Genomic DNA, 18,687 nt, shown 5'->3' on the forward strand with positions numbered 1-18,687 from the left:
GTGCAGATGGACAATGATCCAAAGCATGCTGCAAAAGCAACCAAAGAGTTTTTTAAGGGAAAGAAGTGGAATGTTATGCAATGGCCAAGTCAATCACCTGACCTGAATCCGATTGAGCATGCATTTCACTTGCTGAAGACAAAACTGAAGGGAAAATGCCCCAAGAACAAGCAGGAACTGAAGACAGTTGCAGTAGAGGCCTGGCAGAGCATCACCAGGGATAAAACCTAGCGTCTGGAGATGTCTATGCGTTCCAGACTTCAGGCTGTAATTGACTGCAAAGTATTTGCAACCAAGTATTAAAAAGTGAAAGTTTGATTTATGATTATTATTCTGTCCCATTACTTTTGGTCCCCTAACAAGTGGGAGGCACATATGCAAACTGTTGTAATTCCTACACCGTTCACCTGATTTGGATGTAAATACCCTCAAATTAAAGCTTACAGTCTGCAGGTAATAAAGCACATATTGTTTGTTTAATTTCAAATCCATTGTGGTGGTGTATAGAGCCAAAAATTTTAGAATTGTGTCGATGTCCCAATATTTATGGACCTGACTGTATATAAGAAGTAGCAGCAGCAGGCACAATTCATTGGGTAAGGCTAGGTAATCACTTACGATCAGATTTTGGTATTCTCTTCTAGCATACCAGCAGAATTCCAGAATCTGGCACCTGCCGGATCCCATTCACAATCATGGGGTCATTCGAGATCCCGCATGCAGCAGTGTTTTGCCCTTTGTTTTTTCCAGAATCTGCAACGGAGGCTTCTGCTGGAACCTCTGCAGCAGATGTGCACGTACCCTAAGGGCTGTTTCACACGAGCGAGTCCATTGCGGGAATCAGGCTCCGTGTGTGAGTGCGATCCTCTGCTCTGAACTTGCAGGAGCGCACGGCATTATCATGATTTATAAAGCTATGTGCTTCTGCTTGACCTTATTTCTACAGAATCATACTGACAGCTTTATGTCACTATGATTCTGTGGAAAAAAGGCCATGCAGAGACACATAGCATTATAAACCATGATAATGCCGTGCGCTCCTGCAAGTCCAGAGCGGAGGATCACACTCACACATGGAGCCTGATTCCCGCAATGGACTCGCTCGCGTGAAACAGCCCTGAAGGGGTGCAATGGGTCCCTCACAAGGGGGCCCAATTCAGATTCTTGCCCAGTGATTTACATGTACGCCCCCGGCGGGCGCCATAGCTCCTGGGTGCCTGCTGCTTTACACAGCAGACACCAGGAGGCATTGAGGCACATTTACTAAAAAGCTGACGCCTGTTTTCATGAGTAAAAAGCCTGTTTACGACTGTCTTCATTTTTAAGTCTCATTTACCAACTGTTTTGGTTCTGTTCTGGTGAGTTGCAGCAGAATTTTCCTACTTTCATGGAAACATGCGCCAAAATTCAGCTCACTTGTGCCACATTTGATGGGCATACTATTTAAAACAGTTTAGTGAATTTGAATCTTACAAGAAAGCAACCACTAGATGTCAGACAAGCCAGATTTATTAAGGGATAATAAATGAGGCGCAAATTGAATACAGACTTTGCCAATACGCCTGTTTTATTATTTAATATTTTTTTACTCCAAAAACAGGCGAGCTTAGTAAATGTGCCCTACTGTCTGCGATCTGCCATAACACCGCTCAGGGACATTTAACCCCTCGCATGCTGTGGTCAGTTATGATCACGGTATCTGAGGCTTCTTTCCCCTGGAGCCCTCGCTTTCATGCCGAGATCGAGATTGCTATGGCAACACTGGGCCTTTGGAAGACTCCTATGCCTGGCACATGCGCTTCATCATAAATTAAGCTACACATCCAGCCAGGGACGATTCTAGCTTTTCTGCTGCCTGAAAAAAGAGTTTAAAAGTAATATCAGGAAGTATTACTTTACTGAGAGAGTAGTGGATGCATGGAATAGCCTTCCTGCAGAAGTGGTAGCTGCAAATACAGTGAAGGGGTTTAAGCATGCATGGGATAGGCATAAGGCCATCCTTCATATAAGATAGGGCCGGGGGCTATCCATAGTATTCAGTATATTGGGCAGACTAGATGGGCCAAATGGTTCTTATCTGCCGACACATTCTATGTTTCTGAGGCGAAAAATGAAATTGCACCCCCTTCCCATTAAAAATTAAAGGTAGGAAAGCAAAATACTGTAGCCAACTGCTTGTAGATTGCAATACTAGTAGCCCACAAAGGCCAATAGTAATAAACTGCTCCTCTTTAGTTTCATTGGTATATACCGCACACATAAATATATACCAGCAGTGGATATATAGCACATATAAATATATACATGGAGTGGATATACCGCACACATAAATATATATGGAGGGACTTCACAGCCCAGTAGCGAAGAGCAAAATCTGCACTGTGAGTGATGGCAGACGCAGACGGGAACTTCTGGAAGGGACTGACCAGTGTGTACATGCAGGCGAGAGGTGTGGTAGTGCCGCCACCGGTACACACTTTTTTGCAACCTGTAAATGTGGGTAGGTGGTGCCAGGGCCGTCTTTAATATTGATTGGACCCTGGGCAAAAATTTACTTGGGCCCCCTGGATCCCGCCTTCCCACACCTTAGCAGTCAATCACGCCCTCCATCACAACACACACAGAAAAAATCCACACATCTGGTAGAGTACAGTGAATGACTGTAAATACTTCCAGTTCTGAAGACTCCAGCGGCTCAGGATCAGTGCTCTGGGCAGCTGGGCTCAGGCTGGAAGTGGGCACCGCTCTGCAGGAAGGAGACCAGGGCTTGGCTCACCCTAGTGTTACAGTGCACCCCAGCAACCCACAGTATGCAGTATAGCACCCTATAGTATACAGCACCACACAGTATGCAGTATAGCACCCAACACTATACAGTACCCCACAGTATATAGTAGAGCAGTATAGCAGTCCACAGTATACAGCACCCCACAGTATACAACACCTCACAGTATACAGTAGAGCAGTGTAGCACCTCACCGTATACAGCACCCCAAACTATACAAGATACAGCACCCCACACTATACAGCCCCCCACACAATACAGTACAGCAGTATAGCACTCCGCAATATACAGCACCCACAGTATACAGCCCCCCATAGTATACAGCCCCCCACAGTATACAGTACAGCAGTATAGCACTCCACAATATACAGCACCCACAGTATACAGTCCACCACAGTATACAGTACAGCAGTATAGCACTAAACAATATACAGCCCCCCACACTATACAGTACAGCAGTATAGCACTCCACAATATACAGCACCCACAGTATACAGTATACAGCCCCCCACAGTATACAGCACCCACACTATACAGCCGCCCACACTATACAGTACAACAGTATAGCACTCCACAATATACAGCACCCACAGTATACAGCCCCACAGTATACAGCACCCCATACTATACAGTACAGCAGTATAGCACTCCACAATATACAGCACCCACAGTATACAGTATACAGCCCCCCACAGTAAACAGTACAGCACTCCACAATATACAGCACCCACAGTATACAGTATACAGGCCCCCACACTATACAGCACCCCAATATACAGTAGTTTACAGTATATTAGCATAACAGCCCCTGTCACTTTTTTCTGATGTAATCTTCACACAAAAAAGCTCCACAGTTAAGGCAAACTTCTACAGCAACACTCCTGGTAGGACCTTGATGACCTCATAGCCATATGACCAATAATATTGCTAGGTTACTGGTCACATGGTGATGATGTCATCTAAGGTTCTAGAGAATCACAGCTCTCACAGTACGCTGCCTGGAGTGCCGGCAGGCAGGCATGGCAGCACCCCCTGTGTAGCTGACAGCCTGACACACCCAGGGCAGTGGCTAGCAGGGCACTAGAGGCAGCTGCCTTGGGCCCCCCAGAAGCAACTGGGCCCGGGGCAGCTGCCCCTTTTGCCCCTTGTTAAAGACGGCCCTGGGTGGTGCAGTAGTGCCACTGGCAGACGATACACATTTTTTCGCAAGCATGTCCGGCTCTGCACTTTGACAAAGATACTGCTTAGGCCTCTTTCACATGAGCGTGGCGGATTGGCTCCGGATGCATTCAGGAAGCGTTCAGTGAAACTCGCACCATTTTGCAAACAAGTTCAGTCAGTTTTGTCTGCGATTGCGTTCAGTTGTTCAGTTTTTTCCGCAAGGGTGCAATGCGTTTTTCCCACGCGTGATAAAAACAACATCTCCTAGCAACCATCAGTGAAAACCGCATTGCATCTGCACTTGCTTGCGGATACAATGTGTTTTTCCCGCAGCCCCATTCACTTCTATGAGGCCAGGGCTGCGTGAAAAACGCAGAATATAGAACATGCTGCGATTTTCATGCAACACAGAACTGATGCGTGAAAAACTACGCTCATGTACACAGACCTATTGAAATAAATGGGTCAGGATTCAGTGCGGGTGCTATGCATTTACATCAAGCATTGTACCCGCAAGGAAAACTCGCTTGTGTGAAAGGGGCCTTACTGTATCAGTGCAGCTAAGCTGTAAATGTTTTTCGATCACACACAGCACACTACTGGAGCCTGCAGGCAGAGAGAGGAGGAGGCACTCACAAGCAGTGTTGTAGCTAAAGGCTCATGGGCAATGGTCCAAGAGTTCAGCTTGGGGCAGGCACCCCCGGCCATCATCTGTTTGAAGAGAAGGTGGCTCTCAAATGAGTGCTTTTTTCTCTGCTCTGTTCACCTGCTCGCCGTAGCATTTGCAGTGGTGAGCAGGTTAACAGAGCAGAGAAGGCAGCGCTCGTACGAAAAAAAAAAGCGGACAACCCCTTTAACCCCTTAACCGCCTCCGGACCGCCTAACGCAGGAATGCGTTCCAAAGGCGGCTGATTCATTCCTCCTAGACGCATGTACGCGTCATCTCGCGAGATGCGAGATTTCCTGTGAACGCGCGCACACAGGCACGCGTTCACAGGAACTGCAGGTAAGCGAGGGGATCTACAGCCTGCCAGCGGCGATCGTTCGCTGGCAGGCTGTAGATGCGTTTTTTTTTAACCCCTAACAGGTATATTAGACGCTGTTTTGATAACAGCGTCTAATATACCTGCTACCTGGTCCTCTGATGGTCCCTTTTGCTTGGATCGACCACCAGAGGACACAGGCAGCTCTGTAATAAGTAGCACCAAGTACCACACTACACTACACCCCCCCACTGTCACTTATTAACCCCTTATTAACCCCTGATCACCCCATATAGACTCCCTGATCACCCCCCTGTCATTGATCACCCCCCTGTAAGGCTCCATTCAGACGTCCGTATGTGTTTTACGGATCCACGGATCCATGGATCGGATCCGCAAAACACATACGGACGTCTGAATGGAGCCTTACAGGGGGGTGATCAATGACAGGGGGGTGATCACCCCATATAAACTCCCTGATCACCCCCCTGTCATTGATCACCCCCCTGTAAGGCTCCATTCAGAGGTCCGTATGTGTTTTGCAGGTCCATGGATCCATGGATCGGATCCACAAAACACATACAGACGTCTGAATGGAGCCTTACAGGGGGGGTTATCACCCCATATAGACTCCCTGATCACCCCCCTGTGATTGATCACCCCCCTGTAAGGCTCCATTCAGACGTCCGTATGTGTTTTGCGGATCCTCGGATCCGTGGATCCGCAAAACACATACGGACGTCTGAATGGAGCCTTACAGGATGGTGATCAATGACAGGGTGGTGATCACCCCATATAGACTCCCTGATCACCCCCCTGTCATTGATCACCCCCCTGTAAGGCTCCATTCAGACATTTTTTTGGCACAAGTTAGCGGAAATTGATTTATAAATTTTTTTGTTTTTTTGTTTTTTTCTTACAAAGTCTCATATTCCACTAACTTGTGACAAAAAATAAAATCTCACATGAACTCACCATACCCCTCACGGAATCCAAATGCGTAAAAATTTTTGACATTTATATTCCAGACTTCTTCTCACGCTTTAGGGCCCCTAAAATGCCAGGGCAGTAGAAATACCCCACATGTGACCCCATTTCGGAAAGAAGACACCCCAAGGTATTCGCTGAGGGGCATATTGAGTCCATGAAAGATTGAACTTTTTGTCCTAAGTTAGCGGAAAGGGAGACTTTGTGAAAAAAAAATAAAATCAATTTCCGCTAACTTGTGCCAAAAAAAAAAAATCTTCTATGAACTCGCCATGCCCTTCATTGAATACCTTGAGGTGTCTTCTTTCCAAAATGGGGTCACATGTGGGGTATTTATACTGCCCTGGTATTTTAGGGGCCCTAAAGCGTGAGAAGAAGTCTGGGATCCAAATGTCTAAAAATGCCCTCCTAAAAGGAATGTGGGCCCCTTTACGCATCTAGGCTGCAAAAAAGTGTCACACATGTGGTATCGTCGTACTCAGGAGAAGTTGGGCAATATGTTTTGGGGTGTCATTTTACATATACCCATGCTGGGTGAGAGAAATATCTCTCTAAAAGACAACTTTTCCCATTTTTTTTATACAAAGTTGTCATTTGACAGAGATATTTATCTCACCCACGGCCGTGTGCATTCGACTTAATGCATTGCTTATTAGTGTATTACACAGAGTAATACACTAACAGGTTGTATCTCCTCGGCTCCCGTAGAAGGCAGGTCCCGATTCCATGCAAGGCATTGGGCAGCCTCTGCACTGCATCGGGCTGCCTTCTGAGACATCGAGTCCCCGCCACAGCAGCGCAGGGACTCGATGGGCTCACTCAAACACAAACCCCTTCTATGCCGCGGTCAGTGGCATAGAAGGGGTTAATCAGCAGCGATCACCGATACGCGGGGTCACAGGAACCCCCTCGGCAGTGTCCTAGGATGCCTGCTGATTGATTTCATCAGGCACCTAGTACCGATCACCGCCCGCGGCGGTGATCAGAAATACACAGGGCGTACAGGTACGCCCTGTGTCCTTAAGTACCGGGACATCAGGGCGTTCCTGTACGCCCTATGTCCCCAAGAGGTTAAAGACATACTTGGAAAACATTACATACATCGCTACAAAACATAGAGGGTCTAGTAATGTCTCCTCTCTGATGTAGATATTCTCTTTCCTCATTTTCTTCATTCAGACCAGACCACCATGATGATTTCTTTCAGCCATCTCTTCTCTCTGCAGAGTTTGACAAACAAATATCTTAGTTTACTACTTTTCCATCATCCTCCCACCTTTTGAACACCCCATCCTGCCACCCCAAATACTGTGTTTGCTGTGCCCCTTAATACTAGAAACAGTTCCCCTGAAAATATTGGTACCACACAGAGTGCGTCAGTACAAAAAATACCCCTTTACCTTTCAGATCAGACCCCATATCAAACCTCAGATGAGACCCCATCTCAGACCAGACCTTCTTTAGATCTCTATGTCAGACCCCATATCAGACCTCAGATCAGACCCCCATTAGGACTCCATGTCAGAAACCCCCATCTCAGACCAAACCCCCCATGTATCAGACTTTAGATCAGAACCCCCAATATCAGACTTCAGATAAGCCTCCTATTAGACCTCCATGTAAGACCCTCCCAAAATCAGACCTCAGATTAGACTCCTATTAGACTTCTAGACCCCCCTATATCAGACCTCAGACCAGACCCCATCAGACCTCTCAGACCACCATATCAGACCTCAGACCACACACCCCAAATCAGACCCCCATTAGACCTCCAGACCCCTATATCAGACCCCATTAGACTCCAAGACCCCTATTTGACCTCCAGACCCCCATATCAGACCTCAGACTAGACCTCCAGATCCCCATTAGACCTCCAAAGTCCTATATAAGACCGCCATTAGACCTCCAGGCCCCCATTTCAGACCCCAATTCAACTTAGAGACCCCCATTAGACATATAGACCCCCATATCAGATCTCAGACCCCCATTAGACCTCAGATCCCCAATATCAGACCTCAGATCAGACTGTAAAATAAATACATTAACTTACTTCTCCTGCTCAACCGCTCCTCTCTGTGTCCGGCGGTATCCCAGGTTCTCTTCTCATCTCAAGGCCCTCGCTGCACAGTCACCTGACTTCCTGCAGCATCAGGTCACAGTGCACTCTGTATGTCCTGACGCTGAAGGCATCCAGGACACAGCAGCATGGGCCCCGGAAAGAGCAAGCAGGAGCAGGGGTAAGTACATTAGTACATGCTTACAGCGCTTCACTCCCCCGCCTCCTGCATACTAGTGAGCAGTGATGGCCAGTTTGCCCGCGAACACATGCGGGCTGCCATCTTGACTCACAAGTCTGGCGATGCACAGGTAAGTCCTTACCTGTGCCTGTGCGCGAGCCGGTGTGAAACAAATGCGGTCACCGGGAGCAGGCAGTTCCGAGAACAGCCGCCGGGGGCCTTCATCGGGCTGTTCTCGGAACTGCCTGCTCCCGGTGACCGCATTTGTTTCAGACCGGCTCCCGTCACAGGTAAGGACTTACCTGTGCATCGCCGGACTTGTGAGTCAAGATGGCAGCCCGCATGTGTTCGCGGGCGAACACGGCAAACTGGCCATCACTGCTAGTGAGCGCTTCAAAGACAGCACAAGACACCGCCTGAGGTGAGATTCTCATCTCCCCTTGAGGCAAAAGTGGGCCTGCATCCTGCAGACGTGCGCATCGCAGAAAAACTATGCCAGCCCTAGGCTGACGTCGTTTTTAGCCAGCATGTATGCCTTTTTTCAGGCATACATGTTAGTAAATTTGACAGGGCCGGAGTCTTGGTCCCAGCAAGCCCCTGCTTCGCTCCATCCAACTGTCAGAAAACACTGTCCAAGTGACTTAATATTGTGGCCGTTCAAAAAGGGGGCTTGCAACTATTTTTTCGTATAAAACAGTCGCAGGTCCCTTGATAAGTAACAGCCACAAACTTCATGCAGATGTTGTACTTTTGAACCTAGGACTACAGTGCTGGCAGGCGCTAATCACTGAGCCACCATGCTGCCCATAAATATTTCACAGTGCACAAAGAGTTAAAGGATTACTTAACCTAAAGTAAAAAGCTTCTAATAGTAAAATTAGGCTCCTAATACTTGAAAAGTCTCCCAGTGCCTGCGACACTCCTAGAAAAAAAAGAGAGACCTTCCAGAAGAGCTGTCAAATCTCCCAAGCACACTGGGGGTCATTTACCAAAAAACAGTTCTTACAACAGTCTTTGATAGCCCCTGAGCTGCTATAGTCCGTGCGCCTGGAGTGAAAACTACATTTTCCAGGGCCAATGCCCCATCCTGACCCCCGCCATGCCCTCACCACTCCCAAGTGGCGAAAACAGCATAAAAATGCCTGTGCAACAAAATATTGTTACATGGGTGCTTAAAAAGTTGCAAAAAGATCTTGCAACATTTTTTATGCCAAAACCAGGTGTAAAAATGTTTGTAAATGACCCCCAAAAGCCCATATCTCCATGTAGTCTTAGAAACCAGATTGAGGGCTCATGCACACAAACATATTTTGTTTTTGTGTCCATTCCGTTTTTTGAGGCCCATATGTGGAACCATTCACTCAATAGAGCCGCAAAAACGGAAATGACTCAGTGTGCATTCCGTTTCCGTATGTCCTATTATTGTTCGCATTACGGACAAAGATAGGACTGTTCTATTAGGGGCCAGCTGTTCCGTTCTGCAAAATACGGAATGCACATGGACGTCATCTGTATTTTTAGTGGATACGTGTTTTGCGGGTAGGAGTTTATGAGCCCTGAGGCAGTCTCTTGCTAATTAAAAGGAGTGCTCAAACCCCAAAAAAAACAAAAAGGTGACAAAAAGCAATGAGGGTCATTTACAAACATTTTTATGCAAGGGGAATTTTTACGCCAAAGTGGCGAGGGAGTGCCGGGAGCCAGAACTCATAGGGCCAGATTTATCATTAGCTCAGGTCAGAATAATGGAGTGAAAAAGTCCCCAAAAAAATCCCAAACGCTAAAACTGCGCACAAATTTGCGACTTTTTTCTGCTCTGCACTATGCTCGCCAGTTTTCGGAAAGTGGGCGTGTTTTCTTATGTAAATTAATCTCTAGACAGATTTACTATTGGGACTATTTAAAAAGTCGCAAAAAAGTCGCAATTTCACTCCAGTGAGGACCATGCTTATCTTATGAGACTTTTTAATAGAACATGCGACATTTTCATAAAAACGTGCGACTTTTTCGTAAAGATGTGCGACTTTTGTAAAGCTGCTTACTGACGGATAAACCGCTACCGTCAAACCACATTTATTACAGTCTTAAAGGGCCGATCATAAATCTGACTTGGCTAAAACTGACTTTAGCCATATGTGAAAGTGGAGTGAGCTGTCAGAGACATGATAAATCTGGCCCATAATGTTTCAGACATAAAGAGAAGCAAAAACTATTCCAGTCAGGGGCTGAAGTAGTTTTTACTCCAGGTGCATTGATTGCAGGAGGTGTACCTAATATATGATGAGGCGCATGCCTTGTCATAAATTAGGCAAATCCTCCAGTAGGGGGGAAACAAAGATTGACGTAAAAAGCCAGTCTTTGCAAATGACCCCCAATGTGTGGAAATGCCTCCTTTGATTCACCTGTGACCTGGCCTTGTAGTGTATTCTGTGCACTATATTAGGTTAATGATTTAGTTTCTCTGTGCTCTTGTACACGGAATCGGATCCAGAGAAGAGCTCCAAACTGTATTTCCCTATTGAAGGCAGGCACACATAAACCAGACGCGCGCACACACAACCCTAACTGCTTGTCACAGCGTCTCCATAGACTGCGCTGGGAATCAGATGACAAGTGGGCTCCTGTCCAACAGATTAACTTTGCCCTATCAGTGTCTGCTGCTGGCTCGTAACATAGTCAGTGCAAGGGAGTGTTAATCACTGGGGAGAAGTAGGTACTGTAGGTAGACATGGTGTCCAAGTCCCTGTGCTTCGTACTTCTCTCTGTTCTCCTGGCGTATTACATTTATAAACCTCTGCCAGACAACATGGAGGAGAAATGGAAAGTTATGCTGATGGATGCCACTTTCAGAAGTCTTGGACATTTGGTAAGTTGAATGTTTATTAACTGCTGCTGCTTTCCTGAGCTTGAGCTATTTAGCATTTTCAACAGCTTTTCAATGGCATAAGACTATTAGAACGTCTGTAAGCAGGATTTAGGAAATCCTGCAGAACTGGGGTATGCATATAACGGAGTTAATGGGAGGAAATCTGCTAATGATGTCACCTTGTGTCCAAATCAGTACCTAGAGATACATTGGTGCTTACCACTCTTTTTACATGATTCTGTGCTATACCTTTGCAATGTAATCTTGGCTATGCATATGTATGTGTACAACAGCTGCTTCTGTAGCAAACGTCTTCTACCCCTCCTTATGTAAATATAGTGAGCTGAATTAGAGAAGATTTTACGGCCAGTCCTGGGAACGCAATAGCAAAAGCTTATTCACCTTTCATCTCGATAACAGAGGCATTTTCTTAAACCTAAAATTTATTTATCTTTTATTTTTTTATTTTTTTACAAAATGGAGGAAATACTTCCCTTGACAAGTGGAGTGTTGCTGGATTCCACAGCAGTAAATGTATTTATTTTACTCGCTTATATATCACTAACATATGCTGCAGCACATTATAGACATAACCATCACTCTGTCCCTAGTGGGGCTCACAACCTAATTTCCCTAGTAACAGCGCCAGACTGAAGTCCCTTGGGCCCACCAGAAGAAATGACTCCCACCCTCTGTGCCTACAGAACCTTAAGGGCCCTATTTTATTAGGGGCCCATTATTGTCAGAGCTTGGGCCCATCAGGGGATCCCCTGGTACTCTGGTGTGCCAGTCTAACCCTGCCGATCAGTATGTCCTTGGAGTGTGGGAGGAAACACAGGGAGAACATACAGGGGCACTTTTAGGCTAGGGCTACATGGTGACGTGTCGTGCGACAAAAAGGGAACAACTACACTGCGACATGTGTCATGTGACATTCATGCTGCACCAATGTCGAGTGACATTTTTGAATGGTAGTCTATGGTGTCGCACTGTGACATACTGCAACATGGCAGTCACACAAAAATCAATTTTGTCGCACAGCCGGTTTTACACAATCTGCACCAGTTGGGCGGGACAGAGCGGAGTGTGAACATGTCGGGGAGAAGGAAGCCACAGATGTGCACGCATCATAAATTTGACAAATCTTACAGCAGCGTAAGGGGGAGACTAAAGCCTCATGCAGACGTCTGTGGAACACGGTCCGACGTTTGTGGAACACGGTCCGACAAAAGCCTCATGCAGACGTCTGTGGAACACGGTCCGTGAGATACCGGACTGGCATTGCAGGAGTGCACGGCGTCCTAGCGACCAATGACGCCGTGCTCTCCTGCAATGCCAGTCCGGTATCTCACTGACAGTGTTCCACCGACGTCTGCATAAGGCTTAAGGCTGGTTTCACACTTGCGTTGTCCGGATCCGGCGTGTACTCCATTTGCCGGAATTACACGCCGGATCCGGAAAAACGCAAGTGAACTGAAAGCATTTGAAGACGGATCCGTCTTCAAAATGCGTTCAGTGTTACTATGGCAGCCAGGACGCTATTAAAGTCCTGGTTGCCATAGTAGTAGCGGGGAGCGGGGGAGCAGTATACTTACAGTCCGTGCGTCTCCCGGGGCGCTCCAGAATGATGTCAGAGCGCCCCATGCGCATGGATGACGTGTCCATGCGATCACGTCATCCATGAGCGTGGGGCGCCCTGACGTCACTCTGGAGCGCCCGGGGAGCCGCACGGACAGTAAGTATACTGCTCCCCCGCTCCCCACTACACTTTACCATGGCTGCCAGGACTTTAGCGTCTTGGCAGCCATGGTAACCATTCAGAAAAAGCTAAACGTCGGATCCGGCAATGCGCCGAAACGACGTTTAGCTTAAGGCCGGATCCGGATTAATGCCTTTCAATGGGCATTAATTCCGGATCCGGCCTTGCGGCAAGTGTTCCGGATTTTTGGCCGGAGCAAAAAGCGCAGCATGCTGCGGTATTTTCTCCGGCCAAAAAACGTTCCGTTCCGGAACTGAAGACATCCTGATGCATCCTGAACGGATTTCTCTCCATTCAGAATGCATTGGGATAATCCTGATCAGGATTCTTCCGGCATAGAGCCCCGACGACGGAACTCTATGCCGGAAGAAAAGAACGCAAGTGTGAAAGAGCCCTTAGACAGGCTTAAAAAGACGGTCTTCGTTAATGTGTCCCACATAACTTCGACGGATCCACTGCCAGAGCAGGGGTTATTAAGACCAACATCTAAAACATTGGTCTTAATAAATGAACCCCAAAGTAGATTTAACGGAATATGTAACCTTAAGGCCTCATGCACACGACCGTGCCATTTTTTGCCGTTCCGCAAACCTCGGATCCCCAAAAAACGGAAGCCGCCCGTGTGCCTTCCACAATTTGTGGAACGGGTGGCCCATTGTAGAAATGCTTATTCTCGTCAGCAAAACGCATGTGTTCGCAATGGCCTTCACTGTTGGCAAATACTGTCTTCAATTTGCACCTCATTTATTATCCCTTAATAAATCTGGTTTGTCTTAAGTCTGACATCCTAGTGGTAGTTTTCTTGTAAGCAGATTTATATTCACTAAAACTGGTCTAATTAGTATGTGCATGAAATTGTGGCACAAGTGAGCTTAATTTTGGCGCACGTCTCCGTGAAAGTAGACAAATTGTGGTACAACTCGCCACTCAAAAGAGAGACAGAAAAATACACTGGCCCTGGAGTGACAGAGAAATTAGACTGTTTTTATGATTAAATCTGGCACAAAATAAGGTGCACCTACATAAATAGGATGTTAGAAATTAGGTGCAAAAGTCAGAAAACTCAAAATAGGAGCAGGAGGCGCAAATGCCTTCAAAATAGGCACAAAATCAGTTGGTAAATAAAACGTATTTGACAACACTTTAGTAAATGTGCCCCTCTGTTTTCAACTTCCCTAAGGCCCCTTTCACACGGGCGAGTATTCCGCGCGGATGCGATGCGTGAGGTGAATGCGTTGCACCCGCACTGAATACCGACCCATTTATTTCTATGGGGCTGTTCACATGAGCGGTGATTTTCACGCATCACTTGTGCGTTGCGTGAAAATCACAGCATGCTCTATATTCTGCGTTTTTCACGCAACGCAGGCCCCATAGAAGTGAATGGGGTTGCGTGAAAATCGCAAGCACGTGCGGATGAGGTGCGATTTTCACGCATGGTTGCTAGGTGACAGTTTATTCACTGTATTATTTTCCCTTATAACATGGTTATAAGGGAAAATAGCATTCTGAATACAGAATGCTTAGTAAGTGATCAATTGAGGGTTAGAAAAAAATAAAAAAATTAACTCACCTTCTCCTCTTGTTCGCGTAGTTCCCGGTCTCTTCTTTACTTCTTTAATGATGAACTACCGGTTAGGACCTGTGGTGACGTCAGATCACATGCTCCAATCACATGGTCCATCACCACGGTGATGGACCATGTGATTGGAGCATGTGATGTGACTTCACCAAAGGTCCTTTAGCCCATAGCTCATCATTAAAGAAGTAAAGAAGAGACCGGGAACTGCGCGAACAAGAGGAGAAGGTGAGTTAATTTTTTTATTTTTTTTTAACCCTCAATTGATCACCTACTAAGCATTCTGTATTCATAATGCTATTATTTTCCCTTATAACCATGTTAAAAGGGAAAATAATAACATCTACACAACACCTAACCCAAGCCCGAACTTCTGTGAAGAAGTTCGGGTTTGGGTACCAAACATGCACGATTTTTCTCACGCGAGTGGAAAACGCATTACAATGTTTTGCACTCGCGCAGAAAAATTGCGGGTGTTCCCGCAACGCACCCGCACATTTTCCCGCAACGCCCGTGTGAAAGAGGCCTTAGTCCTTCTGACTCCTAGATGCTGTTGTGGACAATGGGGGTCATTTATTATTGTTTTTATGCCACTTTTTGGCATATTTTTGTTGCAAATTTTGTCACGAAAGGGTTTTGTGGCAAAATCTACGACTTTCCCTCACTCACGACCCTTTTCTCAGGAGACGGAAAAAGGGGGCCGGGAAGAGGGTGGGCCTGCCTGCCCCTCTTATTCATCATTTTCCATGCCAGTTTATGGTGTGAAAAATGGTCTTAAGCCAGGCTCGGAGTGGCCCAACAGGGAGGCCACGGATTCCTCAGTGGGTCTCCTGCTCCCGAGATAAGGTAGAGGAGTCATTTATTTCTCCTTTCTCAGGAGAGATAATTATTGTAACCACTAGGTGCAAGTATCGCACAGTGATGCAGCCTCCTACTGGTGTACATTGTACAGGGGGCCCCACAGTATCTTCTAGAGTTCTGGGGCTGCTGGCTGTGAAGGAGAAGAGAGGGTGTCTGCCTCCTCCTGCCCTCCCTGCTGTCAGAAAACTGTGGCTACTGGAGAGAAGGGATCCTCTGTGGTGCTGGGCTGATTTCTCAGGTGTGTGACAGTAGTGAGCTGTAGGAGACTAAGGGGGAAATAGGGGATTTGTTTATAGCGGACACAGATCTATGAATGTGTGCTGCTTTCTGCAGAGTTCAGGGTGGCATTGGGGGGACTCTGCCCCAGGTCCCCCCAATGCATTTGCTTTAGGTGCACCCCCATAAGTGCCCCAGCTACAGATGCTCCCCCAATGCCCCCACTAATATTAAATCTTCCCCAGTTACCCTCTAATACCCCTGCAGCTGCTCCAGGGTCCCCACTATTACCCTGCCTCAGGTGACCCTAATGCTTCTGCTTTAGGTGCACCCCCATAAATGCCCCAGCTCCAGATGCCCCCACTCTAAATGCACCGCTAATATTGCCTCTTCTCCAGTTACCCCTGCTCACGGATCCCCACTATTACCCTGCCTCAGGTGACCCTAATGCTTCTGCTTTAGGTGCACCCCCATAAATGCCCCAGCTCCAGATGCCCCCACTCTAAATGCACCGCTAATATTGCCTCTTCTCCAGTTACCCCTGCTCACGGATCCCCACTATTACCCTGCCTCAGGTGACCCTAATGTCTCTGCTTCAGTTATGACCCTCCGTTTGTGCCCTTTGCTCACATTGCTCCTCTGGCACCTTTGCTTGGACTTGAAACAGAACACGAGTTCAGGAGATGTTTTTTTACAGTATGAATCAATTCCTGAAGTTATTATGCAAAGTCTCGCAAGACTTCATGAAGTAATAACTTCGGCTCATCGGAGCCAATACATTCTAATACTGTACGGAGCGCTCGCTCCGTACAGTATTGAAACAAAGTTTTATGTGAATCGACTTAAGATGTTTCATCCGAAGTCAATTCACTCATCCCTGCAAAGGGGGTTGGACTTATGCCTGAAAAATTCTGCACAGTGCGTCATATTCTCCAGTATGGACATGTATGGTTTACATGGCGGCAGTGATGATATTCCGTATTTACAGGCATCACTGCTGCCATTTAAAGAGATACTGGTGGTGGCGGATTTAAAGGGGTTGTACAGGTTTTCAAGTTATGCTCTCCACACCATAGGGCATAACTATATGAATAGTGGGTTCCGATTCTGCAACAGCCACTGATCCCAGGAACTGGTCCTTTTTGATGGTGTGACAGGCCACACATACGCCCTGCTGCTCCATTTATTCTCTTTGGGACCACTTGAATTAGCCAGCGCTGTACTCCGCCATCTCCAGCAACCCCATAGAGAATAGATGGAGAGGCAGGGCATATACTCGACCTGCCACTAAGTCAAGAAGGGGGATCAGAGATCCTGTGGATAGAGGATAACTAGAAAAGTGGACACAGGTCCTTTAACAGGCGAGCATTTCTTTTTTAGTTTGACACGTTTTGGACCAGATTTTTAATTTAATTTAATTTATTTTTACACCCAAAGAAAACCTTTAAGAATAGGGAATGTGAAAAGGTCAAACAGCTATGACACGACAGGTGATAAGTGTCTGATTGGTGTGGGTCTGACTGCTGGGACCCCCATGATCAAGGGAATGTGGTCTTAAAGTGGTTGTCTCACTTCAGTAAGTCGGATTTATCATGTAGAGAAAGTTAATGCAAGCCACTTACTAATATATTGTTATTATCCATATTACTTCCTTTGTTGGCTGGATTCATTTTTCCATCACATTATACACTGTTCGTTTCCATGGTTACAACCACCCTGCAATCCATCAGTGGTGGTCGTGCTTGCACACTATAGGATAAAGCACCACTAGCCTATGTGTGCTCCCATGGTCGCGGCCACCAGAGAGGCTGACACTTTTGCACATAGTGTGCAAGCATAGGCACCACTTCTGGATTGCAGGGTGGTCGGTAACCATGGAAATGAGCAGTGTATAATGTGATGGAAAAATGAATCCAGCCAGCAAAGGAAGCAATATGGATAATAACAGTATATTAGTAAGTTGCTCGTATTAACTTTCCCAGTTTCTTACAGCTAGGCATGTATACATGAGTTAGTCTGTCAATGATTGTCAAAAGATCCATAATTACCTTATAAGACAGTTGCTATGGCTTGTCTGTCTCTGGCTAAGAAGACAGGCAGACGGAGGGGCAGTCCTCCACACTGCATGGCTGCATAAGGCTTCAGAGTGAGGAGGCGTGTCTCTCAGTAATCTAATCTGATTGGCTGGCAGGGATCTGCTGGCTACAGCAAGTGTGTATGGGAAGTGAGGGAAAGCAGTTTTGGCCTCAGAGAACTGGCAGAGGAGCTATCTTGAGAAGGTCCACATATTGTAGAGGTTTAAACAGCCGTAACTAAGGGATAAAACTCAAAGAAACCAGTGGTACGTGAAGAAACTAAAGATTGCTTTATGCATAATGCTGCAGCAGCAGTAACATATACTAAAATTGCCATGGTGATATTAAATAAAATGGTTTATAAGCAACAAATGATGGATATTGTTCTGGATACCTCCACTTATCAACAATTAAAAAACAATCCAATTGTCGATTTTCAGGCACAATACCTAGCTCTTTTAAATAAGGGCAAGGATTTAGGCTATTTTAGCCATAAACAATTTTTGTACCTCCAAGTGGAGTCACCCATAACATCCATCATACACGCCCTACCCAAAATCCATAAGGGGTTAAATCCACCCCCACTGCGCCCCATTGTCTCTGGCATAGGCTCCCTGACCGAAAAACTAGGAGAATGGTTAGATGCGATTTTACAGCCCCTTGTCAAACGAGCGCCAGGCTATATCAAAGACACTGGAGATGTCTTAAGAAGTTTTTACCAGAAAGATTGGTCTCCAAGTTTCACCTGGATTACCAGTAATGTTTCTACGCTTTACCCTTCTATCCCCCATAACGTGGCTTTATTCGCATTAGAATTTCATTTGCATAAGTACAGTTGCCATGATCTCATATTTTATAGACTACGTCATAGAAGTCACAGAATTTTTACTGACTCATAATTATTATTTTTTTTGATGGCCTGTTCTTTCTGCAAACAAGGGGAGTTTCGATGGGGGCTAAATTTTCCCTCTCCCTAGCGAATCTAACCATGTCGTACTGGGAAGAAAGGTTTATATATACCACGGATAACCCTTTTGCAACAGCTTTGGATTGGTATGGCAGGTACATCGACGATTTGCTCATTATTTGGAGCGGCGATGTGCCTGCCATACCCGATTTTATGCGCTACCTCAACGACAATCCTTACAATCTGAGATTTACTTATTCGCAGGATAGGTTTA

At 46.3% G+C, this 18,687-nt stretch overlaps 1 protein-coding gene across 1 annotated transcript in view; it reads left to right on the plus strand.

Moving 5' to 3' along the window:
- The first annotated feature begins 10,649 nt into the window (after positions 1-10,649).
- LOC120997812 (arylacetamide deacetylase-like) overlaps positions 10,650-18,687 on the plus strand; it is a 104,608-nt gene continuing 96,570 nt past the window's right edge. The window contains exon 1 of the mRNA XM_040428103.1: positions 10,650-11,016. Within this exon, the coding sequence (XP_040284037.1) occupies positions 10,879-11,016 (138 nt within the window). The 5' untranslated portion in view covers positions 10,650-10,878. The remainder of the gene's footprint in view (positions 11,017-18,687) is intronic.

Source organism: Bufo bufo, chromosome 4, assembly GCF_905171765.1.
Source record: "Bufo bufo chromosome 4, aBufBuf1.1, whole genome shotgun sequence".
Classification (NCBI taxonomy): Eukaryota; Metazoa; Chordata; class Amphibia; order Anura; family Bufonidae; genus Bufo; species Bufo bufo.